Source organism: Heloderma suspectum, chromosome 2, assembly GCF_057233095.1.
Source record: "Heloderma suspectum isolate Gila_16-S chromosome 2, 16-S_ref, whole genome shotgun sequence".
In the NCBI taxonomy this organism is placed as follows: Eukaryota; Metazoa; Chordata; class Lepidosauria; order Squamata; family Helodermatidae; genus Heloderma; species Heloderma suspectum.
In genome coordinates, this window is record NC_139459.1 from 40,711,971 (window position 1) to 40,738,224 (window position 26,254).

General features: G+C 45.1%; 1 protein-coding gene and 1 long non-coding RNA gene across 2 annotated transcripts in view; one reads left to right on the forward strand and one right to left on the reverse strand.

Annotated features, from left to right (window-relative positions):
- Positions 1-536: 536 nt before the first annotated feature.
- LOC146352122 (uncharacterized) lies at positions 537-23,669 on the reverse strand. The gene is made up of 3 exons (XR_014787601.1): positions 23,471-23,669; positions 2,148-2,250; positions 537-714 (listed from the first exon to the last, which is right to left on the reverse strand). It is a non-coding gene; the product is annotated as an uncharacterized LOC146352122 (long non-coding RNA).
- Positions 23,670-24,472: 803 nt separating this feature from the next.
- ZSWIM6 (zinc finger SWIM-type containing 6) overlaps positions 24,473-26,254 on the forward strand; it is a 115,426-nt gene continuing 113,644 nt past the window's right edge. Inside the window, exon 1 of the mRNA XM_084833298.1 lies at positions 24,473-25,222. Within this exon, the coding sequence (XP_084689424.1) occupies positions 24,508-25,222 (715 nt within the window). The 5' untranslated portion in view covers positions 24,473-24,507. The remainder of the gene's footprint in view (positions 25,223-26,254) is intronic.

Sequence of the window (26,254 nt, forward strand, 5' to 3'; positions counted from 1 at the left end):
CATCTTGCCCTCAATCCTGACAAGTTTCCCAGTCCCTGTCACTGAAAAGCATCCCCACAACATATGGCTGTCACCACCACCACGCTTCACCGTAGGGATGGTGTTCTCAGGGTGATGAGCACTGTTGGCTTTGCTCCACATAGCATTTTGCAGCAAGGCCAAAAAGTTTGATTTAGGTTGCATCAGATCAGACAACCTTTTTATACATGTTTGCTGTGCCCTGCTCATGCCTTTTGGCAAAATCCAAATTGGATTTGATAGGGTTTTTGTTTTGTTTTTTAGCAAGGGCTTCCTTCTCACCACTCTTCCCTAAAGCACAGCTTTGTGGAGCGTCCAGTTGATAGTTGTCCCACAGACAGTTTCTCCCGTTTCAGCTGAGGATCTCTCCAGCTCCTTCAGAGTTACCATTGGCCTCTTGGTTGTTTCTCTGACTAATGCCCTCCTTACCCGGTCAGTGAGTTTTGGTGAACAGCCTTCTCTAGGCAAAGTTGCGGCTGTGCCATATTCTTTTCATTTTGTAATAATGGATTTAACGGTGCTCCGGGGGGTGTTCATAGTTTGGGATTTTTTTTTTTTATATAACCCAACCGTTTGGTGCTTCTCCAAAACTTTATCCCAGACTTCTTTTGATAGCGCTTTGGTCTTCATGACGCTGTTTGTTTAGATATGCTCTCCAACGAACTCTGGGGGCTTCTAGAAACAGGTGTATTTAATCTGAGGGTGAAAAAGAAGGAGACAAGCTCTGGTGGTCAAGAAAACAAAATTTATTGTGCTCGACGCATTTTGGAATGCTTCCTTCCTCAGGAGCTTATACAAGCTGTTTGATCTCTTGCTCTGAAATACATGAATGTTCTTACTTTTGGATACTTGCAAATGCTATAGTTGAAGTCTACTGCTCTCACTAATTCCACGTTGTAATACAACCAAAATGTGTAAAAGTGAAAAGGGGAGAATACTTATGCCAGGCACTGTATTTGATACCAAAGCTAGCTTACAAACAGATCTTAAGATGGAGGTCATCGTGGCTCTGATAAACAATGTGCCTTGATTCTTTGCAGTGACCCAGCCAGCAGAAAGTGGACACACCCACTAGCCAGCCCAAGACCTTTCAGTGGACCCTCTCTTCTGTCCGTCAGCTGGTGTGCTTCTGTACTCCAGAGCAGTGTGTGGAATGCCCGGCATGCAGAAGCTTCTTTGATTCTTCCCGCCCTGGCCCTAGGAGAAATCTCTGCCATGGTCTCCGGTCTCTGATCAGAGATAACAGTGGGGAGGCAGGTGGCGAAGGGCCGGATGGGAGTTTTAATCCGACCCATCTGGAGAGTTCAGGTTAGGGAAGGCTGTTCTAGACTTTGCCACCTGGCATTAAGGTTGGGTCCCCCCTCCATTTTATAATGATTTAGACAAGCTTAATTGCCATGAAAAAAAGCTGTTGCTGCTGAGCAGGGAGGTCAGAGTCATCTGGCTGGATGTCGCGATGGGAGGCCGCTCCCTTCTTGTGACAGTCCCTGTGCTTGGGAGTCGAAAACAGACATAAGTGCCCAGGCCTGGCCCTGCTGTGGGACTGAGGCTGAGCACTTGAAAGGACTGTCTAAGGCTCCAAAGCTGCAGCTTCCTGGGGGCGGGGCTGCAGTGGGGAGGGAAGGGCCTGGCCTCCATGGCCCATGTTTCCCACCTGGGCAGTGCCTGCCTCCATTGAATGGCAGCAGAAGGCATTAAGGAAGAGAAGGCGCATGGTTTCCTTCCCCGATAACAGGGGCTAGCAACTTGTGGCCCTCCCAATACCTGATGTCATTTTTTGATCAGGTAACCTCCCTTGTGGACTGGGGGAATGCTGTGGATCTAATATACCCTGACTTCAGCAAAGCTTTCAACAAAGTGCCCCATGTTATCCTGATTAGTAAACTAGCTCAAAGTGGGCTAGATGAAACAACGATCCAGTGGATCCACAGTTGGCTACAGAATTGGACTAAAGGAGTGCTTATCAATGGGATCTTCTCAAACTGGGGAGAGGTAGCAAGCAGGGTACTGCAGGGCTCAGTCCTGGGCCCAGTGCTCTTCAACATTTGTATTAATGACTTGGATGAGGAGGTGCAGGGAATGCTGATCAAATGTGCAGATGACACAAAATTGGGAGGGATAGCTAATACCTTGGAAGACAGAAACAAAATTCAAAGTGATCTTGATAGGCTGGAGTGCTGGGCAGGAAACAACAGAATTATATTCAGTAGGAATAAATGCCAAGTTCTGCACCTAGGAAAAAGAAACCAAATGCACAGTTACAAGATGGGGGATACTTGGCTCAACAATACTGTAACAGAGAAGGATCTTGGAATCGATCACAAGCTGAATATGAGCCAATAATGTGATGTGGCTGCAAAAAAGGCAAATACTCTTTCTGGCTGCATTAATAGAAGCACAGCTTCCAAATCCCGTGAAATACTAGTTCCCCTCCACTCAGCACTGGTTAGGCCTCATCTGGAGTACTGTATCCAGTTCTGGGCACCACACTTTAAGAAGGATGCAGACAAACTCGAGAGGGTTCAGAGGAGGGCAACGAAGATGATCAGGGGACTGGAAACAAAGCCCTATGAAGAAAGACTGAAAGAACTGGGCATGTTTAGCCTTGAGAAGAGAAGACTGAGGGGAGATATGATAGCGCTCTTCAAGTACTTGAAAGGTTGTCACAGAGACCAAGGCCAGGATCTCTTCTCGGTCATCCCAGAGTGCAGGACACGGAATAATGGGATCAAGTTACAGGAAGCTAGATTCTGGCTGAACATCAGGAAAAACTTCAATATGAGCAATACGACAATGGAACCAATTACCTAGGGAGGTAGTGGGCTCTCCCACACTGGAGGCATTCAAGACTAGGCTGGACGGCCATCTCTCGGGGATGCTCTGCCTTGGATTCCTGCACTGAGCAGGGGGTTGGACTCGATGGCCTTATAGGCCCCTTCCAACCCTACTATTCTGTGATTATAATTGTATAGCATGCCTTTCACTATTTCTACTGATGCTTATTATCTCTGATGTAATTTACCTAGCAACATGAGAAGCCAAAAAACAAATTGGGAAAATGTTTAACTTATGAAAATTAAACCTAAGGTAGACACATGGATATTATTTCTGGACATAATAAGTAATTTTTCTTGCTGTGTAGGCAGATAGATCCACTATCACTAAGGTAATCCTTGGTGTCTACCCCAACCCATTTTAGTATTACAAAACTTTTAAAATCTGGTTTCTAAGATAATATGAGTTCTTCCCAATAGTTTTGCAAAACCCCAATCTGGTCACTATTTGAAATCAATCACTGGAACTAGGCATGCATTTTCAGGATAAATGACATAATGGAATTTGCTTCTTAGTCAACCAGAAGCATTCTCTCCATGCAATACATACTACAAATTGTGATAATTTTTCTAAAAAATAATGAACACATCACGTAAAATGGTATGTATGTGCACATTTTCCGACGTAAGCAAACAGATCTACATTTAAGTACATATTTACAAGACAGGATCCTGTATGAAGTGCAAAAGAGGATTGATTAATTCCATTTAGCTCATGGCTAGATCATTCAAAAGTGGGTTTTTTAAAAAATGAAAGGTCTATACTACTCTGCCTCTAGATAGCTTAGTACTTGGAAAGATATATAAAGCACCCATCATGTACATTTCAATGTTTATATGACTGGTTCGTTTATTTTTGTGCAATCTCTTTTCTCAAAGTCAGAAAACATGTAACAATTACAAAAAAGGATGTCATTCCCTTGGCCCTCATAATTGTTTCATTGATATTTTCTTCTCTGCACTCCATTTGTGTACATTCCAAGCAGCTTATTTCTCCCAGAAGAATTTCTTAATGCTTTACCTTCATTTTGAAAGATGCAGAGAGTCAGTGCTGTGGTTAAGTTATGTCCCACTGTCTTCTTTCCCACTGATATGAATACCAAGACACCCATAACACATTATTTTTAACTGTAGATTTGAACAACTACTATTGTGCGTTCAGCTGAGCTTTCCCATGGCTGACAGAAATATTTATTACATTTGTATACTACTCTTCCTCTAGGGAGTTCAGATCCCTGTGAGACAGGCAAGGCTGAGAAGTAATGATATGTCTAAGGTCCTTCATAGCTGATGCATCTGATGAAGTGGACCTTAGTACATAAAAAGCTTAAGGTACTACAAGACTATATTTTAGCTGAGTAGCGATTTGACTCTCCCATATTCAAACCGAAAACTGTACCTTTTATAATGGTAATTTGTACAATTTGAAATGTTCCACAAAGTCACATTTGTCCAAATGAAAACTTTCTGAAACTCTTAAGGGGCAAGGGAAAAACAACAACTACTATGCAAGAACCCTAAAAACACTATTTGGACAGCAGGTGCTTCTCTCAGCTACTGTACTTATAATTTTTTCCTCTCGCCCCATCACAAACGTAATCCACTTTGGATTATTTAATAGACTTAATAAAGTGTTAGATATTACAAAATATTGCCTGCATTCAATATTGTGCAACTTGAGCTTTTGGAACAGAGTGGATACAAAGCAAATAGTGCAATCCTATATGGGTCTACTCAAAAATAAACACCACTGAGTTCAATGGGATTTACTCTCAGGTAAATGTGTATAGGATTGCAGCCTAAATTTGTATACTCTCACCCTACCTATTCAACCTGTACGCAGAACACATCATGCGATGTGCTGGGCTTGATTAATCCAAGGCTGGAGTTAAAATCGCTGGAAGAAACATTAACAATCTCAGATATGCAGATGATACCACTTTGATGGCTAAAAGTGAAGAGGAGCGGAGGAACCTTATGACGATGGTGAAAGAAGAAAGTGCAAAAGCTGGGTTGCAGTTAAACCTCAAAAAAACCAAGATTATGGCAACCAGCTTGATTGATAACTGGCTAATAGAGGGAGAAAACTTGGCGGAAGTGACAGACTTTGTCTTTCTAGGCGCAAAGATTACTGCAGACGCTGACTGCAGCCAGGAAATCAGAAGATGTTTACTTCTTCGGAAGATGGCAATGACAAATCTTGATAAAATAGTTAACAGCAGAGACATTACACTGACAACAAAGGTCCACATAGTTAAAGCAATGGTATTCCCCGTAGTAACCTATGGCTGCGAGAGCTGGACCATAAGGAAGGCTGAGCGAAGGAAGATAGATGCATTTGAACTGTGGTGCTGGAGGAAAATTCTGAGAGTGCCTTGGACTGCAAGAAGGTCAAACCAATCCATACTCCAGGAAATAAAGCCAGACTGCTCACTTGAGGGAATGATATTAAAGGCAAAACTGAAGTACTTTGGCCACATAATGAGAAGACAGGACACCCTGGAGAAGATGCTGATGCTAGGGAAAGTGGAAGGCAAAAGGAAGAGGGGCCGGCCAAGGGCAAGATGGATGGTTGATATTCTGGACGCGCTCAACCTTGGGGGAACTGGGGGTGGCAATGGCCAACAGGAAGCTCTGGCGTGGGCTGGTCCATGAAGTCACAGAAGCAACTGACCGAATAAACAATAACCCATTTGGCTATTCTGTCCAGATGCATTATTAGGGCTGAGCTGAACATTCTTCCAAACAATATTCATGCTCCAGGCTTTCAAAAACCCATAATGTTTCCTGAAAGATTATCAAAAGCTTGCCTTTTTCATGCTTGTTCATAGTCCTAATCAGCATCAGTCCAGTGCTTTGCTTGAAAAAAAGCCCTTCTTCCTAGCAACAATGCCATCACACAGCCAGATCTAAGTGATCTCACTGAAGGCAAACAAAACTAGTTAGTAGTTAGGCCATTTCTCTCACTCTGAGCTACCTTTGTCCGCCCCCACTGATGCCATTATTTAGCCAAATTTGACTGACTGAATAAATATGTTACTAGGATGAAGGGCTATTTTGCACAAAAAAGGGTACTGAAATAGTAGTCAACCAGGGCTGTAAAAGGCTCACAATGGAGTGCTGCTGCTTTCACATGAATGCCAGATAGAGGGCGAGCATGTGTTTTAGGGGACATTTCTTTGCAATCCCCCAACCATGGAAAAAATGAAGAGAGCCCCCTGAAAGACTGACAAATAAGTGTGCATTTCACTGGGGGGGGGGGGATACTTATGAAATACATCCTTAATTTCTGTTCAGCCATATTCTTAATTAGCATCTCCATCTGGTGTTTTATGCAGCCATTAGTTTGCCCCTGAAACATAACTTAGAGACCAAAAGAATACTGAACTACGTTGCCTAAAATAAAACCAGTAGGAGCTCTCTACTGAATCACTTAAACCCCTTTCTCATGCTTTAAGATCAGATAACACCTCATATATATATACTGAGGGCAGACTGAAACAAGTGACAAATCTTGAGTGATTACTAAAAACAATAGAAATGAATCCAACTGGCAGGCGAACAACTCAAATTTAGCTGTGTAGGGCTCAACAACTGCGCTTAAACAGTGGGCTGGATTCAGACTTGCACTCAGTGGAGTTCCACTCATGCGGGAAAAAATGTGTTAGTCAGCAGTCTTCTCTGATTTCATCTTCCCTCTGCAGCCCCTTGAAAAGCTATTCCAGAGGGTAGAGGAACCCTCCATAACAGCATGGGAAATGGCACTGGGGGCTGCAGGGAAAACACAGAACTGGCAAAAATTGCCACCTGCCCCTGTCCTCCAGCAAGGAGCCTCTACAGGATCCTAGTTCCCTCTGCAAACATTCCATTCACAGAAAGGCAAGTCTGGATCCAACCCAATTATCCAGTGGATTCCTCAAATTCGAAGGCAGAAGATCTTGTTCAAGTTAAATCATTTTATATATTGAGTACAACAGAAAATGGAAAATGCTTTGAGACAAAGTGGTATACTCTGCTACTGGAGCTCAATCCTGTGGTTTAACACAATACATTTTCAGAATATTAAAGGAACGTGGCATAATTGCGATACAATCGACAACTGGTAGTATTCTTCATCTATCATTGTCAGGGCAATATGTTAAGTATATTGTTAAGTATATAAATAGTTATTCATGCATAACTTATGCATACTTAACTCAACTAGAACTATCAAAGGGCAAATGAGAAGAAGACCCACTCATCTTGCCATTCGTCTGCTATTGCTGATGATCTGTAGACACGTTTTGGCTACTTAGTCCAAATTAATATGTAAAACTCACACCTACTGCCCACTTCTCTTTCATCCCCCTGGTCCATAATCTCTCAGCCTCCTGGGCGGACAGGGAGATGGCTTTTGTAGATGACAAAAGCCATATTAAGCTTATCTTATTGTGGCTCAGTTGAAAGAGTGACATGGAGAGTGAGATTCAAACCCTTAATCAGGACTAAAAGATGCACTTTTCAACCACAAATCTTAATGCAGAATGGAAAATGACAACTTAATCACTATGCCTTGGATCTAGAGCAAAAGTTCTGTTTGTGTAGGACTTTCCCTCATCCTTCCTGCTGTAGCCCTGTGTACCCACTGCAAAAGCACCCCAAAGGTCAAGGGATCCTCCAGAGCAGCATGGGATGAGGAATGGGGAGCTGCAGCTTGACGGAGGAACTGTCAGCAACAAGCCCACCTCCCTTTAATGAGTACAAGTCCCTTGGATCCGGCTCAATATCATGTATGAGAAGTGCAACATTCCACATTAAACTGCTTGGTAAAAATTAACCGAACAGATGGTTTAATACCAGTATTTTTATAGATCCCTTTAAACACTAAAGGTTTTAATTGCATCCAAATTGCTCACAATACATTGTGGCTTTTCACCTTGGGGTGCTCGTGTGTGTTTAAGTTCGACCATATGTTAAGCGAGCTTACACTATACTATTCACCTAAATTTTAGCAGTATCAGTTTGCAGAAATATGGCTACTTTGACTGTCTACAGCAGTCTAAGAACTACTTGCTGTATAGGTAACTACCAGTCGTTCCAAATGTTAACTGATAATTATGTTAAAACCTTGTTACCTCTAACAAGCTATCAGGACCATGAGCTTACCAACAGGCTACCAAGACTTATCTTCCAGAATTTAAAAAAAATGCAGTCCTTGTATTGGGGTATCATTTCTGTCTAAGCTGCCAAACTAGAGATCAACAGGGACCCTCAGAGCTAGACACACAAGTATTACTTACAGGTTAATGCTGCAAAGCTTGCCTACAACACAACAAAATGTGCTCCACAGATCCAATAATTAAGTGGCCAGAGTTATGTGCTATCATGTGTGTGTTAGAACCCAGCATACCTTGCTTTAATAGTTTAAAAAAACTACTTCAGGAAAGGACAATTGAGACAAGTGAAAGAGCAGGGAGGGGGAAATACCTGCCCATCATTTCACCACTTCATATGTCCCTGTCCAGCTGCTTTTACACCCACAGGGTTTTAAATGTATGTTTGCAATATTAGCGTAAATTTGCATTTAGGGTAAACCCCATACAGGAAAACCACTGAGGTGCGGGGGGGGCGGGGGGGGAGATTCGGAATGGGTTGAAAAGGATTATGCACTTCTCACAACATCCCGCCTCTTAATTCCCTCCTCCCAAAATGTATATATTTATCTATCTATATATGGTATAATGGCATTCTAATACATGCATTATGCATAATGTGTAGTTATCTCTAAGACTCCCAGATCCACTCATGACAGTAGATGCTGTGATAATGGCAGGTACACAGTATGGTATGTCTAGTGAGTCTTCATAGGAAAACACAGCAGCTTTACATGTCCATAAAAATGACCAACTAACAAAGCAAATTTGCTAGCTTGCCTGCATACACATACATACTTTTAAAAACCAACAAACAAACCTTACTAATAAAAGGAATCCTTTAGTCCCATATCCTTAAATCATAGATGAAAAACAAAGATCCAGCTGTTCTAGGATCAGAAAAGAATAGAATTTAGTATTTCTTCCTTTAATTCCTCCCCCCAAAGAAAAAAATATTTCAATTATCCAATTTGACACATGTGGCCCTTGTGTATATAGGATCTCTGCTTTAGGCCTGCATGGTGGGACTTACTTCAGAATAAGCAGGCATAGGGACCTGTTAGATTGCAATGCTAAACATGTTTATTTGGAAATAAGCCCCATGAATTCAGTGAAATATGTCCTAGCAAATATGGAAAGGATCAAACCAGTTTTCATTTTATTTCCCAGAATTGTTCACAGTGGGGTTTTGAAATTATGGACCTTTATTTCTGCTTAGGTTGACTCAGCTTACTATCCTGAGCCACAGAAGCTATTTTCAATGTCTGGACTGAACCTTAATAACTATAACCGATCTCACATACATCTAGGAACAGGATGCTGGGTAATGAACTACTTCCAGAAAACATGCACTGTTCCCTGTAAGAGATAAATAGCTGTACCTCCTTCAAAGAACAAATCACTAACCTTTCAAGTGATTCACCTCAGGGCATTTGGACAAGCTAAACAGAAGGGGAAGGTAAGCCCACAAAACTAAACTAGCGCAGATAATCAAGCCCACTCAGATAATTGGATGCAAAAGACAATACGAGGCAGCCATGCTGCTTGTAAAAGAAAGCAGGAGGCTTCAGGTGCAAATGAAAATACTACCTTAGTCATTCATGCATAGTAATGGAAAGCTCACTCAGCACTATGTGTAATCGATAAAAAATAAACAGCGACAGTCACAATGGAGATGAGCTGAGAGGACTTTCAAAATCACCATCTACTGGGGAGTGGTTGGGGGAGAGTTTATACTCAGCTACTACTTATTTTCAAGCCTGCCTGATAGAAAACAGCAGGCAATTCTGTCGAAGCCCTGGCCAATCTCTAGAAGAGAGAAATGACCAGGGCCATGGACACAATCACTCCTGAGTGTCCTCTCTCACAAAGTGGAGCCGCACCAACACCCTGGTTTTCTAGGGAGCTGGCAGTGATGAAACGAGTGAGAAGACGAATAGAGCGATGTTGGCAGAAAACTCCGAGTGAATCTGATCGAACACGTGCTACAGCCTATTTGAAGGCCAACTCTGTGGCAATATGGGCAGCAAAGAAAAAAAAAATTTCTGCCACTATTGCATCTTCAAAGGGCCATCCAGTGGAGCTCTTTTGAGTGGTTAGGGGTCTTTTACAGACTAGCCCGCAAGAAGATAATTTAAATCGCTCAACAGCCCACTGTGAACAATTTGCTCAGCACTTTGCTGACAAAATTGCTTGGATCCGCTCTGACTTGGACGCTATAGTTGATACAGACCCAGTGGATGTAACTTTGGCCCCTGCTTGTCCAGTGTTGTTGGATACTTTTCAATTTGTACAGCCTGAGGATGTGGACAGGACCTTCGGAGAGGTGAGAGCCACCACATGTGTTCTAGATCCTTGCCCTTCCTGGCTCATAAAAGCAGCCAGAGGTGGACTGGCCGAGTGGGTAAGGGGGGTGGTTAATGCCTCCCTTAGGCAAGGCAGAGTTCCAGCCTGCTTGAGGAGGCGGTGGTGAGACCTTTGTTAAAAAAAAGCCCTCCCTGAACCCCACCGTATTGGATAATTATTGGCCAGAGTCCAATATTTCATTTTTGGGCAAGATATTGGAGCGTGTGGTAGCCTCCCAGTCTCCAGGGATTCCTGGATGAGACAGATTATCTAGATCCATTTCAATCTGGCGTCAGACCCGGTTATGGGACAGAAACAGCTTTGGTCACTTGGTGGAAGACCTATGCCGGGAACTAGACAGGGGGAGTGTGTCCCTGTTGGTTCTGCTGGACCTCTCAGCAGCTTTCGATATCATTGACCATGGTATCCTTCTGGGCCGCCTCACTGGGATGGGACTTGGAGGCATTGTTTTACAGTGGCTCCATTCCTTCTTGGGGGTGGGGCGGACCCAAAAGGTGGTGCTGGGGGACTCCTGTTCAACTCCCTGGCCATTGGCTTGTGGAGTCCCTCAGGGTTCTGTTTTGTCCCTCATGCTATTTAACATATTCATGAAACCACTGGGGGAGGTTGTCTGGAGTTTTGGGGTTCAGTGTCACCAGTATGCTGATGACACCCAACTCTGCTTTTCCTTTCCATCTAATTCCAAGGAGGCTGTTGGGGAGCTGAACCAGTGTCTGTTGGCAGTACAAACTGAAGCTTAATCCAAACAAGACAGAGGTGCTCCTGGTCAGTTGAAGGGTAGATCAGGGAACAGGGATTCAGCTTGTGCTGGAGGGGGTTATACACCCCCTGAAGACACAGGTTCGCAGCTTGGGTGTACTTCTGGATTCAGCCCTGAGCCTGGATGCCCAGGTTTCAGCAGTGGCCAGGAGTGCATTTGCACAGTAAAGCTAGCGTGCCAGCTGCGCCCGTTCCTTGAGATGTCTGTCTTGGCCACAGTGACACATGCCTTAGTTACAACCCATCTGGATTACTGTAACACACTCTACATGGCACTGCCTCAGAAGAGTGTTTGGAAACTTCAGCCGGGTCATAGAGCTGCTGCCAGACTGCTGACTGGGGCTGGTTACAGGGAGCATTCAACTCCCCTGTTAAAACAGCTTCACTGGCTCCCAGTCTGTTTCCGGGCACAATTCAGTGCTGGTTATGTCCTATAAAGCCCTATATGGTTCGGGTCCAGGTTATCTGAAAGACGGTATTCTCCCCTATGCACCTACTCATGCCCTGAAATCTTCAGGGGAAGCCCTTCTCGCCATCCCGCCATCATCACAGGCACGCCTGGTGGGAATGCAGGAGAGGATCTTCTTGGTGGCTTCCCCAAGGCTCTGGAACTCCCTGCCCAGGGAGACGAGAGTGGCACCTTCCTTGATATGCTTTCGTAGGCATGTAAAAACTTTTTTGCTCCAGCAGGCCTTTGGGGATAGCTAGTCTGGACCTGTGAAAATATGATGTATGGATACTATTTTTGTTGTGGTGGTTGTCTAATGTTTTAATATTTTTACAATTTTAATATCAATGATTTAATTATATTTTTAACTTCTGTATACTTGTATTTATATTTCTATTTATAGGCTATAACTGTATAAGTTTTAACATTGTAAAGCCGCCTTGAGTCTCAGTATTGGGAAGAAGGCGGGATATAAATAAATATAATAACTACTACTGCTACTTTGAACACTTAGGGAAACTGCCATAAGAATACAAAGAATTATCGAGTAGCAGAAGAGATTTAGGTTTCGCATGAACTTCAGGCAGAACACCTCCTTATAATGTCTTTGCTGAGAATACACTTCTCTAACGGTGAAATCCTATTCATGTCTACTCATGAGAACATAAGTCATGCTAGATCAGACCAAGGGTCCATCAAATCCAGCATTCTGTTCACACAGTGGCCAACCAGCTGTCAATGGGAAACTCACAAGCAGGACATGAGTGCAACAGCACCCTCCTGCCCATGTTCCCCAGCAAGTGGTATACATAGGCATTGTTGTTCAGTCGTTAAGTCGTGTCCGACTCTTCGTGACCCCATGGACCATAGCACGCCAGACCTTCCTGTCCTCTGCTCTCTCCCTGAGCGTCTCAAGTTCATATTCATTGCATTGGTGATGCTATCTAGCCATCTTATCCTCTATACATAACCATACTGCCTCTGATAATGGAACCAGTGTCTAGCAATCAGGACTAGTGGCCACTGATAGCCTTCTCCTCCATGAATTTGCCTAACCCCCTTTTAAAGCCATCCAAATTGGTGGCCATCACTAAGTCTTGTGATAGCAAATTCCATAGTTTAACTATATGCTGTGTGAAGTACTTCCTTGTATCTGTTCTGAATCTCCTACCAATCAGCTTCATGGGATGCTCCCAGGTTCAAGTATGATGAGAGAGGGAGAAAAATGTCTCCCTGTCCACATTCTCCACACTACGCATAATTTTGTGCACCTCTATCATGCCTCCCTTTACTCGCTTTTCCAAGCTAAACAATCCCAGCTGTAGTAACCTTCTCTCCTAGGGGAGTTGCTGCCCTTCTCTACACTTTTTCCAGCTCTACAATAACTTTTTTTAGGTGTGGTTGCCAGAACTGGACACAGTATTCCAAGCATGGTCGCAGCATAGATTTGTATAGGGCCAGTATGATACTGGCAGTTTTATTCTCAATTCCCTTCCTAATTATGCCTAACATGGATTTTGCCCTTTTTACAGCAGCCACACACTGGGTTGACATTTTCATCAAGCTGTCACCACAACTCCCAGATCTCTTTCTTGGTTGGTCACTGCTAGCTCCGATCCCATCAGGTTATACTTGAAGTTGGGATTTTTTGACCCAACATGCATCACTTTACACTTGCTTACACTGAACCGCATTTGCCATTTAGATGCCCATTCTCCCATTTTGGAGGGATTCTTTTTGAGCTCCTCAGAATCCCATTTTGTTTTGACCTATCCTAAATTTATTTAAAATAAATAAATTTATTTCATTTTTATACTGCCCAATAGCTGAAGCTCTCTGGGCGGTTCACAAAAATTACAACCAAAACCACAGGATAAAATACAAAATATAGCATTAAAACCACAATATAACACAACCAGAATAAAATCTAAATAAATAATTTGGTGACAGCAGCAAACTTGGCCACTTCCCTGCTCACTCCTAATTTCAGATCATTTATGAATATATTGAAAAACAATGGTCCTAATATAGATCCCTGTGGGACCCCACTATTTGTTGTTCAGTCGTGTCCGACTCTTCGTGACCCCATGGACAATAGCATGCCAGGCCTTCCTGTCCTGCGCTCTCTCCCGGAGTGTGCTCAAGTCCATATGCATTGCATCGGTGATGCTATCTAGCCATCTCATCCTCTGCCGTCCCCTTCTACTTTTGCTTTCAATCTTTCCCAGCATCAGAGTCTTTTCCAGAGAGTTTTCTCTTCACATTAGGTGGCCAAAATATTGGAGCTTCAGCTTCAGTATCTGTCCTTCCAATGAGCACTCAGGGTTGATTTCCTTTAGGATGGACTGATTTGACCTCCTCGCAGTCCAGGGGACTTGTAAGAGTCTTCTCCAGCACCACAGTTCGAAAGCATCGATTCTTCGGCGCTCAGCCTTCCTTATAGTCCAGCTCTCAGCACCATACGTTGCTACTGGGAAAACCATACCTTTGATTATACGAACCTTTGTCGGCAAGGTGAGGTCTCTGCTTCTTACTATGCTGTCTAGGTGTGCCATAGCTCTCCTCCCAAGCAGCAAGCGTCTTTTAATTTCATGGCTACAGTCACCGTCTGCGGTGATCTTGGAGCCCAAGAAAGTAAAATCTCTCACTGCTTCCATTTCTTCCCCTTCTATATGCCAGGAAGTGATGGGGCCAGATACCATCATCTTAGGGTTTTTTTTTAATGTTGAGTTTCAAACCAGCTTTTGCACTCTCCACTTTCACCTTCAACAAGAGGCTCTTGAGATCCTCTTCGCTTTCTGCCATTAGGGTGGTATCGTCTGCATATCGGAGGTTGTTGATAAGATTGCTGGGAGAATTAATTCCGACCTGTGATTCATCCAACCTGGCGTTTCTCATGATGTACTCTATATAAATTAAATGAGCAGGGCGACAATATACAGCCTTATCGTACTCCTTTCCCAATTTTGAACCACTCGGTTGTTCCATGTCTGGTTCTTACTGTTGCTTCTTGACCCTCGTACAGGTTTCTCAGGAGACAGGTAAGGTGGTCTGGTACTCCCATCTCTTTCAGAATTTGCCACAGTTTGTTGTGATCCACACAAAGACTTTAGCATAGTCAATGAAGCAGAAATAGACATTTTTCTGGAATTCTCTTGCTTTCTCCATGATCCAGAGAATGTTGGCGATTTGATCTCTAGTTCCTCTGCCTCTTCGAAACCCAGCTTGTACTTACGGTAGTTCTAGGTTCACATACTGCTGAAGCCTAGCTGGTAGGATTTTGAGCATCACCTTGCTGGCATGTAAAATGAGCACAATTGTACGGTAGTTTGAACACTCTTTGGCATTGCCCTCCTTTGGAATTGGAATGTAAACTGACCTTTTCCAGTCTTGTGGCCATTGTTGAGTGTTCCAAATGTGTTGGCATAGTGAGTGCAGCACTTTAACAGCATCATCTTTTAGGATCTTAAATAGCTCAGCTGGAATACTGTCATCTCTGCTAGCTTTGTTGTTACTAATGCTTCCTAAGGCCCACTTGACTTCACTCTCAAGGATGTCCGGCTCAAGTTCAGTGGCCGCACTATCATGGCTATCAGGGACATTCAGATCTTTCCTGTAAAGTTCTTCTGTGTATTCTTTCCACCTCTTCTTAATCTCATCTGCTTCTGATAGGTCCCTGCCTTCTTTGTCCTTTATCATGCCTGTCTTGGCACAAAACGTTCCCTTAAGATCTCCGATTTTCTTGGAGATGTCTAGTCTTTGCCATTCTGTTGTTTTCCTTGATTTCTTTGCATTGATCATTTAAGAAGGCCTTCTTGTCTCTCCTTGCTATTCTCTGGAACTCTGCATTCAGTTGGGTATATCTTCCCCTTTCTCCCTTGCTTTTCGCTTCCCTTCTTTCCTCAGCTACTTGTAAAGCCTCATCAGACAGCCACTTTTGCTTTCTTGCATTTCTTTTTCTTTGGGATGGATTTCGTTGCTGCCTCCTGAACAATGTTATGGACCTCCGTCCATAGTTCCTCAGGCACTCTGTCTATCAGGTCTAATCCCTGAAATTTATTCCTCACCTCCACTGTATATTCATAAGGGATATGATTTAGGTCATACCTGAATGGTTTAGTGGTTTTCCCTACGTTCTTCAATTTAAGCCGAAATTTGTGATAAGAAGCTCATGATCTGAGCCACAGTCAGCTCCAGGTCTTGTTTTTACTAACTGTATAGAGCTTCTCCATCTTTGGCTGCAAAGTACATATTCAATCTGATTTCGATATTGACCATCTAGTGATGTCCATGTGTAGAGTCGCCTCTAGTGCTGTTGGAAAGGAGTGTTTGCTAGGATCAGCATGTTCTCTTGGCAAAACTCTATTAGCTTTTGTCCTGCTTCATTTTGTACACCAAGGCCATGCCTGCCTGTTATCCCGGTGATTTCTTGACTTCCTACTTTAGCATTCCAATCCCCTATGATGAAGAGGACACCTTTTTTTGGTGTTAGTTCTAGAAGATGTTGTAGGTCTTCACAGAACCGATCAACCTCAGCTTCTTTGGCATCAGTGGTTGGGGCATAGACTTGAATTACTGTGATGTTGAATGGTTTGCCGCACTATTTAAATCCCTCCATTGGGGACTTTACCATTTATTCCTACTCTGCTTTCTGTTCTTTAACCAGTTACTGATCTATAAGAGGATCTCTCTTCTTATTCCATGACTGCTAAGTTTGGTCATGAGTCTTTGGTGAGGGATTTTATGAAAAGCCTTTGGAAATCCAAGTAAACAATGTCTACCAGATTACTCCTGTCTACATGTTTATTGACACTCTCAAAGTACTCTAAAAGGTTAGTGAGACAGGACTTACCTTTGCAGAAGCCGTGTTCTTTTTCAGCAGGGCTTATCCTTCTATATGCTTACTAATTTTATCTTTAATAATGCTTTCAACCAATTCTCCTGGAACAGATGTTAAGGTAACGAGATACTGTAATTTTCCAGATCCCTTGGATCCCTTTTTAAAAAATTGGTGTTACATTGGCCATTTTGCGGTCCTCTGGTACAGAACCCGATCTGAGGGACGTGTTGCATATTTTGATTAGAAGATCAGCAATTTCATAGAATCATAGAATAGTAGGGTTGGAAGGGGCCTACAAGGCCATCGAGTCCAACCCCCTGCTCAATGCAGGAATCCAAGTCAGAGCATCCCTGACAAATGGCTGCCCAGCCTCGTCTTGAAGGCCTCCAGTGTGGGAGAGCCTGCCACCTCCCCAGGTAATTGGTTCCATTGTCGTATTGCTCTTACAGTCAGGAAATTTTTCCTGATGTTCAGCCGGAATCTGGCTTCCTGTCACTTGAGCCCATTATTCCGTGTCCTGCACTCTGGGATGATCAAGAAGAGATCCTGACCTTCTTCTCTGTGACAACCTTTCAAGTACTTGAAGACTGCTATCATATCTCCCCTGTCTTCTCTTCTCAAGGCTAAACATGCCCAGTTCTTTCAGTCTCTCTTCATAGGGCTTTGTTTCCAGTCCCCTGATCATCTTTGTTGCCCTCCTCTGAACCCTCTCCAGTTTGTCTGCATCCTTCTTAAAGTGTGGTGCCCAGAACTGGACACAGTACTCCAGATGAGGCCTAACCAGTGCTGAGTAGAGGGGAACTAGTACTTCCCAGGATTTGGAAGCGATGCTTCTATGAATGCAGCCCAAAATAGCATTTGCCTTTTTTGCAGCCACATCACATTGTTGGCTCATATTTGAGTTCTTCCTTGTTGGCTCATATTTGTGTTCTTCAAGAACTCTAAGATGGATACCATCTGGGCCCATCTGTGATTTATTTACTTTCAATTTGCTGATAAGGTTGAGAACGTCATCTTTTGTCACCACTATTTGTCTCAGTTCCTAAACTCCCTTCCTGAAAACATCAGTTCAGGTACAGCTATCTGTCCTATATCTTTTGCTATGAAGACTGATAAGAATTCATTCAACTTCTCTGCAATCTCCTTATCCTCTTTTAGTACTCCTTTAACTCTATTGTTCATCCAGCAGTCCAACTGCCTCCCTATCTGGTTTCCTGCTTCTGATAGCGTTAACAAATTCTTTATTGTTGGCCTTGATGTTTTTAGCGATATTCTCTTCAAAATGCTTTTTTGCATCTTTTATTTTCTGCTTGAGTCGTTTTTGTGCAAGCTTGTGATGCCTTTTCTTTTCCTCATTTAGGCAAGACTTCCATTTTCTAAAGGAAGCCTTCTTTTCTCCACTAGCTTCCTTGATACTGCTCGTTAACCATTCTGGTGACCTCTTGGACTTGGTGCTACCTTTCCTAACCTGCGGTATACATTTTAGCTGAGCTTCTATTATTGTGGTTTTGTATAACCTCCAAGCATTTTGAAGAGATTTAACCCTCTTGAATCCCCCTTTCAACCTTTTTACCACTTCCCTCGTTTTTTAGAAGTTTCTTCTTTTGAAGTCAAATGTGACTGTATTGGACTTCCTGGGCAATCTCCCACTGTAATATATATTAAATCTGATAGCATTGTGCTCACTGTTTCCAGTTGGCTCAACACAACTTACATCCTGTACTAGGCCCTGGGTGATACCATTTAGGATTAAATCCAGGGTCACCTCCCCTCTGGTTGGTTCCATGACCAACTGTTCTACGGCACAGTCATTTAGAGCATCAAGCAATTTAACTATTTATCCAGTCAATGTGGGACTAATTGAAGTCTGCCATTATTACAACCCTTCCACGTTTAGAAGCCTCCTTGATTTCATTTTCCATCTCAAGTTCACCCTGAGCATTCTGGTCTGGGGGACGATAGCATGTTCCTAGCACTAGACTAGTTTTGAGGCTGGTATTGTCACTCACAGCGCTTCTGTGGAAGAGTGTACTCCTTTTAGGTGTTCTAGTCTGCTTGACACTATGCACTCTGACAGACAGAGCAACACCCCCCACAGTACATGCTTCCCTTGCTCAGAAGTAAGTTCTACCAGGTTCAATGGGTCTTGCTTCTAGTTAAGTATGAATAGGATTGCAGCCTAAAGTGACCCTTCTAATGTAGAAAACACAAAATTGCTAGGTCTGAGGGAAAATATTTGAATTATTTGCATTCTCCAACAGAATAACAGAATACAAGATTGAGTTATTTAGTTTACTCTTCATTTAAAACAATTTAAACAATTTTTAAAATCTAGAACTACCTGGATTTAAACATTAAGATTAGAGTAGCCGATTAAGCCTCACTTTTAATATTTTACTTTTCTTTAGGGATAACTTACAGGAATACCCATGATGCTTACCAAGGAACTGTGGTTACTCTCCAACATTCTCCTCAAATGTCTCCTTTACTAGATCAGTTAAAATTAAATTTTCCCAGTGCCAAAACAAAAACTAACACAACACTCTTGCTTCTTTGTGACAGACTCCCCTAACCCCTCATAAGAAAATTCACTTGGCACTTGACGCAAAGAAAAAAGACATACCAGTTCTTATTGTTCAGAACCTTAAAATGAAACATTAAAAAAACGCTGACTTACAAAGGTAACTGTATACTCAGCCTAATGGCATACTTGAACAAAAAATTTATTCCACTACTGAGATCTTAACAATTCTTTTCTTCCTCCCCACTACCATCACAACCCTGAAAGAGCACATAACCCACTTACTGACATAGATAGGGAGGGTGTTTGTGCACAGCAACCCTCTCCACTACTGTAAAATATATTTTGCTCAAGCAATGTAGGCAGGGCTGTTTTCTTAAAGTGGGCAGAGCTCTCTCATAGATGCAGTCCCATTTTCAACAGAATATTATGTCTACTATATGACAATCTTAGTGTCCTCTACAACCTTTGTACCATCTGCAAATAAGTGACTATTTATGTGGTCCCCCCAACAACCAAGCTCACCCCCCGCCCCGAGGTGAACTGCTAACAAGTGAACTAATTACACTTATTACAATGCCATACTAATATAGATTTGGAAGTATGGAAAGAGTATGTCTAGTTTGCAATCAAGCAGGTTAGAAAGACTTCTAATTCTCATCACCATACAGATTTGAGTTGCTCAGAAGTATTTGCATTTGTCAGTGAGCTAACTGCAAATAGTTAGGAACTGGCCACTTTAACACTTGGCCTGATGGAGAATCCTGTGGAAATGATACGTACAGCTTGAATACCTTTCAGCAGCAGAAGCTGTGAGTAGATAAAATATCACTTTATTTTGTATCTCCTACTTGCTGAACAATTGATCAGACTCAGTTTTCTACAAAAATAAACAGATTCTTTCCTAACGGTGATCAGCCACAATATATCAATCTCTAATATACAACAGTTTTTGTTTTAATTTTTCCCCTTGCTCCTTGCAACAGACTAGCAGTTACTTTGAAATGTATTGAACAAGAGAGAGGGGGGATATGGCACATCTATTGGGATAAGCGTGGGATCGTATTTATGTAAAGACAGAAAAAATCCTACAATTCCCAGCATTCTCCAGCCAGCCATGCTGGGAGTTGTAGGACTTTTTTCTGTTTAAACATAGGATTGCCCCCTTAGTGTGGTAAACTTTGTTTGTGCTTTTCAAGTTCTCTTGTCTTATCAGTCTGGATCAAAGCACAGGATCTCCACAGTAAAGGAATGAGAGACTATGAAAAAAAATAGTTGATGAATGATATCCATGGCCTTCAAAGGGCTCCTATTTTAGAGTATGCAAAGAGTCTAATACAGAGGATGCATGAGCATTTAAACCCCTCCTTGTTTATATTTTGGTAGTGTCTATTTAGAGCTTATTTAAGTTATTGCCAGTCTTATATCCTACACTCCTCTCATCATACAATGATGATGCAATGACATTTAGGTGCACTGATCACTGCTGCACCCAAAATCCCTTACTAGCGCAAGGAAGATCATCTTTCTTCCCTATCCTAACACACAGTTTTGTTAATGTTGAGTAACTAAATAGCCATTGCACTTCCTCACTAATTACGCTAAAGTGCCAGCAAGCAACACCCCAGAGACAAAGTATAAACATTTCATGACCCAATGAAATCCTCCAGAACCGTAACATCTTCCAAAACACAACCTAGCATTTCAGACAACAGGCCCACCAGTGACTCAGAATAACTCTCGTGGCACCATACATTTCCTAGAATAGTCACACCTGTTTGTAGGAGTGCCTAATGAACACTGCAACAGGGGCAAGACAAAGGCAGAGTATCTGGACACCTACGAACAGCTGGGGGCTATGCACACTAACTTGGCATTTGCAACAAGGAATGACTTCAAGTGCCTCTTGGGAGCTACTTTAACACAGCCGCTGCCGCCGCCACCACCACCACCACCACGGGGGTTTGACATTAGAAGATCACTGACACACAAAGCCAGGGTCACCTCTTACAGCCTAGAAAACTCCCTGGAATAGAACAGCCTAATGTTGTGGAAGCTGCTAGCATCTCCTGACACACTAGATGCATGGACAATAAAAGTTGAGTACACTGTGGAGACCTCTACTGGTCTCCATTTGCTGAAGGACAAACATGTGAAGCACAAGACTTAATTAAGACACTCCCCAGTTCACAAGCCTGGGACCAGAACCATATGAAAAGGGTACCTCCAGGTGTGGACAGATCATTCCTTCACTACAAGAAAAAGGAGGTAGACTTCAAGAACACAAAATATGGTTTCCAGACAGGTGTAAGACCTGGTATATCTCTCCAGAAATTGATTTCCTATTTTATTCTGTACAGTGCCATGTGCACTGATGGCACTAATTAATAATAGAGAGAATCTCCTCTTTTTCCCTCTCAGGAGAATAAGGGCTAGTTTATGCAATCAGCAAAATATAATGGTATTCATGAACTTTAGGCTGCGGGGGGGGGGGTGCTGCTGCTACTTTGAATGCTTCCCCATTAAGAAAAGACTTCTCATATACAAGAAAATGTGAGATCATTTGCCCATGGCACTCACCTGTATGTGTGAGGGCAGGGAATATGTATTCAACTACACAATTCAATCCTCAGGGTGATTTGATTTAAACCCAAGTTTTTAGTTTTCAAGTTCACCCTTTTCTTGACTATGCATGCATACTAATTTCATGCAATAACAATTAAAGCATATTGGATTGTAACTTAACAGAGAACTTATATTATTAGGAGCGCTATCCAAAGCCTCAGGTCATAAACTTCACATCCTTCTTGTCTGACAGAATTTCAGGGTTCCAAACAACCTGCTCTTGTTTTCAGATTAATACTAGTACATTACAGCTGCAACCCTATGCACACTTGTTTGCAAGTAAGTCCTATTGAACTCAGTGGTGCTTATTTCTGAGTAGACTTGTATAGGATTGCAATGTTAGTACATCTTCAGTTTTTTATTTTGGGACTTTGTTCAGACCGTTGTACATCTGCAGTTGATGTATTTCCCCCCTCTTCCTTACAAGTTACCAGTGCATATGCACATTGATTAAAACCACACAAAAAGCCATCTTGGGGCAATCACATGACCTGAACATATGAAATTAATTTTATAAACTGCATTTTTAGCTGAAATAATTCACTCAGTTCCATAGGATTTACTATGTGCAGAGCTGCACCAAGCAGCTCAAATCTATAGCTTATGTAAAATACTATATCTTACTTCTCTGTCTGAAAAGAGGCCTGCAAGGCAGCTTACAATAAAGTAAAACAAGTACACAACATACGTAAGATCACGCTGGCCTTGTAAATAAGCCCACAAAAGTTACTAGCCTGCAAAAATCTTTTCTAGCCTGCTAAAGGGTGAGGAGGGATGGAGAGTCGCATTTCTATGCTAGGTGCATTGGAGACTTCTCCCCTCTAGCAGCCCTCTTGGTTTCTATGCTGGGTGCAGAGGATGGAGTATTCCATCCCTCCTTCACCAGCCTACTTAATCAACAGCATGCACTTCCTAGTCATCTATTATTTAGAATATTTGTGGATCACCCTTCCGCTCAATGAGCACTTCAGGTGATTTACAAAAAAAATACAGATACCTGAAACATATTAGAACATTAAATTCACGATAAAAACAGGGCAGGACATTAACTGCTCAGTGTAACAATGTTGTCTTTGCTAGCCATTTAAAAGACATTAAGGAGGAGGCTAGTATAAGCTTCTGGGCCAGGGCAGAATTCACAACTGGGGTGTTGCTACACAAAAGGCTCTGTTACAAACGTCCACCAACCTCACCTATCTAGGATGGGGCACACATAACATGGTCCAACAAGTATAACTTTCAGGCAGACGCGTAGGGGAGGCTACCAGGCTAGCGCTTAAATATAAGGCTGCATTATTTAAACAATGAGGCAGTGATGAATTGGGAACTAAGGCTACCATCCTATACCAACTGACCTGGGAGTAAGCCCCTGTGAATTCGGTGGAACTTGCTTTCGGGTACAGACAGGGCTGCACTGCTAGGCACACCTACCGGTGCAGAGGAATTGCAACCCAAGCATACAGAAATTGGTTTGTGGGGGGATAAGAGAAGAGGAGCGCAGAAACCTAGTTTCTGAAGCGCAAGTTGTGGCAACTCTTTCCTTCTCACGTTTCTAGCCCGTGCTGCTCTTTCCCATCTTACCTTCGGTGTGAGAGAGATAACGAACCACGAGGCTGCACCGCAATCCTACACACACTTACCTGAGAGTAAGCCCACTGGGTTCAGCGAGCTTTACTTTCGGGTCGCCGCGTTACAGGCCCGATCGACTGCGTCGAGACTCTTCTTTCCCACCAAGCTACTACGAAGAACCTGCGGGGTCGGAAAAGGACGGGGCTGCCCGGCGTGAGCCGCGTGTCCCCCCTGCCCCCAGACCCGAAGGTGTCCCTCCCCACCCCTCCGCTTTCCCTTCGGTCTCCCTCCCGCCTGGGGCCCTGAGAAACTCAAGCAACTCGACACCCCACCGACCCACCCCCGCGGGACTCTTACCGCGTTCATCCCCCTCCGGGAGGCGCTAACGCGGGTAGCGCACAAATGCCGCGTAGGGGCGGCGGCTCCCTGGGTCTCTCCCCTCCTCAGCCGCTGTGCGGCGGGTGCGTCCAGCCCCCATGACACGAGGCACAGAAGCGCTCGCCGAGGCTGGCCGCCGCCTCAAGCAGCCCGCTCGTCTTTCGGTCTTCCCTCAGACGACGGAGGAGGAGGACCAGCACTGCCTAGCGAGCGGGCGCCACCTTCTCTCTCTGCCTCCCAGGCGCTGATTGGAGCGTAAAAAAAGGGGGGGGAGGCGCGTGGGGCGACCCAACGGCCGCCGCCTGCCTCCGCTACCGTATTTCCCAGCCGCGCGAGCAGGACGCTTTCGACCAGCCCCCGCACCGCCCCCCCCTGTCTGGTTTTGTTTACTCCTCCTCCTCCTCCTCCTCCCTCTCCATGGCTTTCCAGCGGAGCTTGGGAGAAGGGCAACCGCCGGGTTGAGAGCCCACAACGGAACCTCCTCCTCCACATTCCATTCCCTAAATGGTACTACAGAGGGAGCCGACGGGCCCCGCCCCCTTCGCCCACCGAGGACGGCACGCGCTGAGAGAGAGCGGAGAGCGCTTGATAGACATATATGCGCGTCAGGCACCAAGAGGAGCCGGGGGAGGGGGGGACAGAAGGAGGACAGACGCAGGGGGGTGCGAGGAAATGGATGGCCCCGCCCCTCCTCCGAACCGAGATCCGCTCGGCGCAAGCCTTCGACTCGCCCCCCTCCGCCGTTTGAACCACGCCGTCGGCCCGTCACGGCTGACGCGCCGAGCACACGGCCGTGGGGCCCGTTCTATTTATGTTTGTGGCCTCTCGCTAGTTTTGCATATCCCCGCCCCTTTCCCTCCCCTCCTTCTGTGGGCCCGACGGGCGGTTCCCGCCCCCTTTGCCCGTATATGGCCCTAGTGGGCGGGGACCCCCCGCTCCGGCAGCCTCTCGCTGGCTTCCTGGTGCCGTTTATAGAGTACAGCCACTTCCGCTGTCTGTTTAGAAGCGGCGCGACCATGGCGGAGCGCGGTCAGCTCCCTCCCCCCGCCAAGCGCCTCTGCTGCAGACCTGGCTACGGTGCCGGGTGCAGGCCGGGCCAGCGGGCAGGTGGCGGCGGCGCAGTTGCCGGCGAAGGAGGCCTGGGCGGCGGCGGCGGCGGGGCGCTGTGCGTCGCGGGACCTTCCTCGGCCGTCGCCGCCACCGCCTCCTCCGCTGCCGTCGCTTTCCCCCCTGCCCTCGCCGCCGCCTATGCCGCCCTGGGGGTGCTGCCGTTGGGCAAGACGCAGAGCCCGGAGTCGCTGCTGGACATCGCGGCGCGGCGGGTCGCGGAGAAGTGGCCGTTCCAGCGGGTGGAGGAGCGGTTCGAGCGCATCCCGGAGCCCGTGCAGCGCCGCATCGTCTACTGGTCCTTCCCCCGCAGCGAGAGGGAGATCTGCATGTACTCTTCCTTCAACACCGGCGCCGCCGCCGAGGACTCCGCCGGCAGCAACGCCTCGGCCGCCCCGCCGGGCGGGGGATCTACCGCCGTCGGCTCCACGGGCACCGCCGGGGGGGGCACCGCCTCTGCCGCCAGCGCCGTATCCAACAACAACAGCGGCGGGGGCACCAACAGCACCGCGCCCGGGGGCGGCGGAGGAGCAGCGGACGCCGCTGCCGACGAGAACCGCCTGCCCTTCCGCAGGGGCATCGCTCTGCTCGACGGCGGCTGCGTCGACAACGTCCTGCAAGTCGGTGAGTCACCCGGTGGTTGGGGGGTGGGGTGGGGTGGGAGCAGTGGCGGCTTGCTTTCTCCCCCCGCTCTTAACGCCCCGCCGCTGTGCTTCGGGTCACGGTCTTTTCTCCTCCCCCCTCCTCCCACATTCTCCGAACCTGACTCTTTTCTCCTTGGCTCATCCACCTGTGCAGCCTGCCATTCTCTCCCTCTCACACTAAGCTCTTTCTCCGACCGGGCCTGTCACCCCCGCCAAACATACGTTTTCTGATGAAATTGTCATTCCTTCTCCCCCCGCCCCACTAGCGCCCTAAGAATCCAGACCATCCTTCTCCTCCCTGACACACACACACACACACACACACACACTCAGCTAACCTTAGCTAGCTTTTTCTCTTCCCCTCTCTTTTAATCTTCCGCTATTAAGCTTTCCCCCCACATAATCCTTACTTATTTTTTGCACAAACGCACACACGCACACCATTGTACTCCTTTCGACTCCCTTTATATCTTATTTAAAGAAAACCCTTACTCCAGTTAATCCTAGGACATTATAATCCTCCACCATGGGCTTGTTCCTTGCCAGCACCACTGTCTTTATTAAAATATTCTCAGTTTATATTAAGAGATTTGTGTCCCTTTCATTGCTGCTGTTCTGCCTTCCTCCCCAAGCATCGGGGAGTGTGAGTGGAAGTGAATCAGCAGGAGAAGCCCCCAGGGAAGGGGGTGGAAAAGGGAGTTGGAGTATCTCCTTATCTCTTGATTTTGCCAGGAGAGGTTGGAATCTTCAAACAAAGACATTTCTAGGACAGCAGTACTTGAGAAGGGGGCGAAATCGACCCTTGGCTTTGCACAGACTCCTTGGCTGCTCCTGTGTCCTGTCTGTATCTCCTGGCCGTCCTAGGTTTTGTTATTGGTGGCACTGGGGGTAGGTCATTGGGTCGTAAAGCTGTCAGATTGCTGATGAAACTGAGGCTTGAAAGGAGGTCTGTCTGAGATGGGGCGGGGGAAGCTGGCTGCCTAGGGGGACTGCTGTGCAGGAAGGCAGAGCC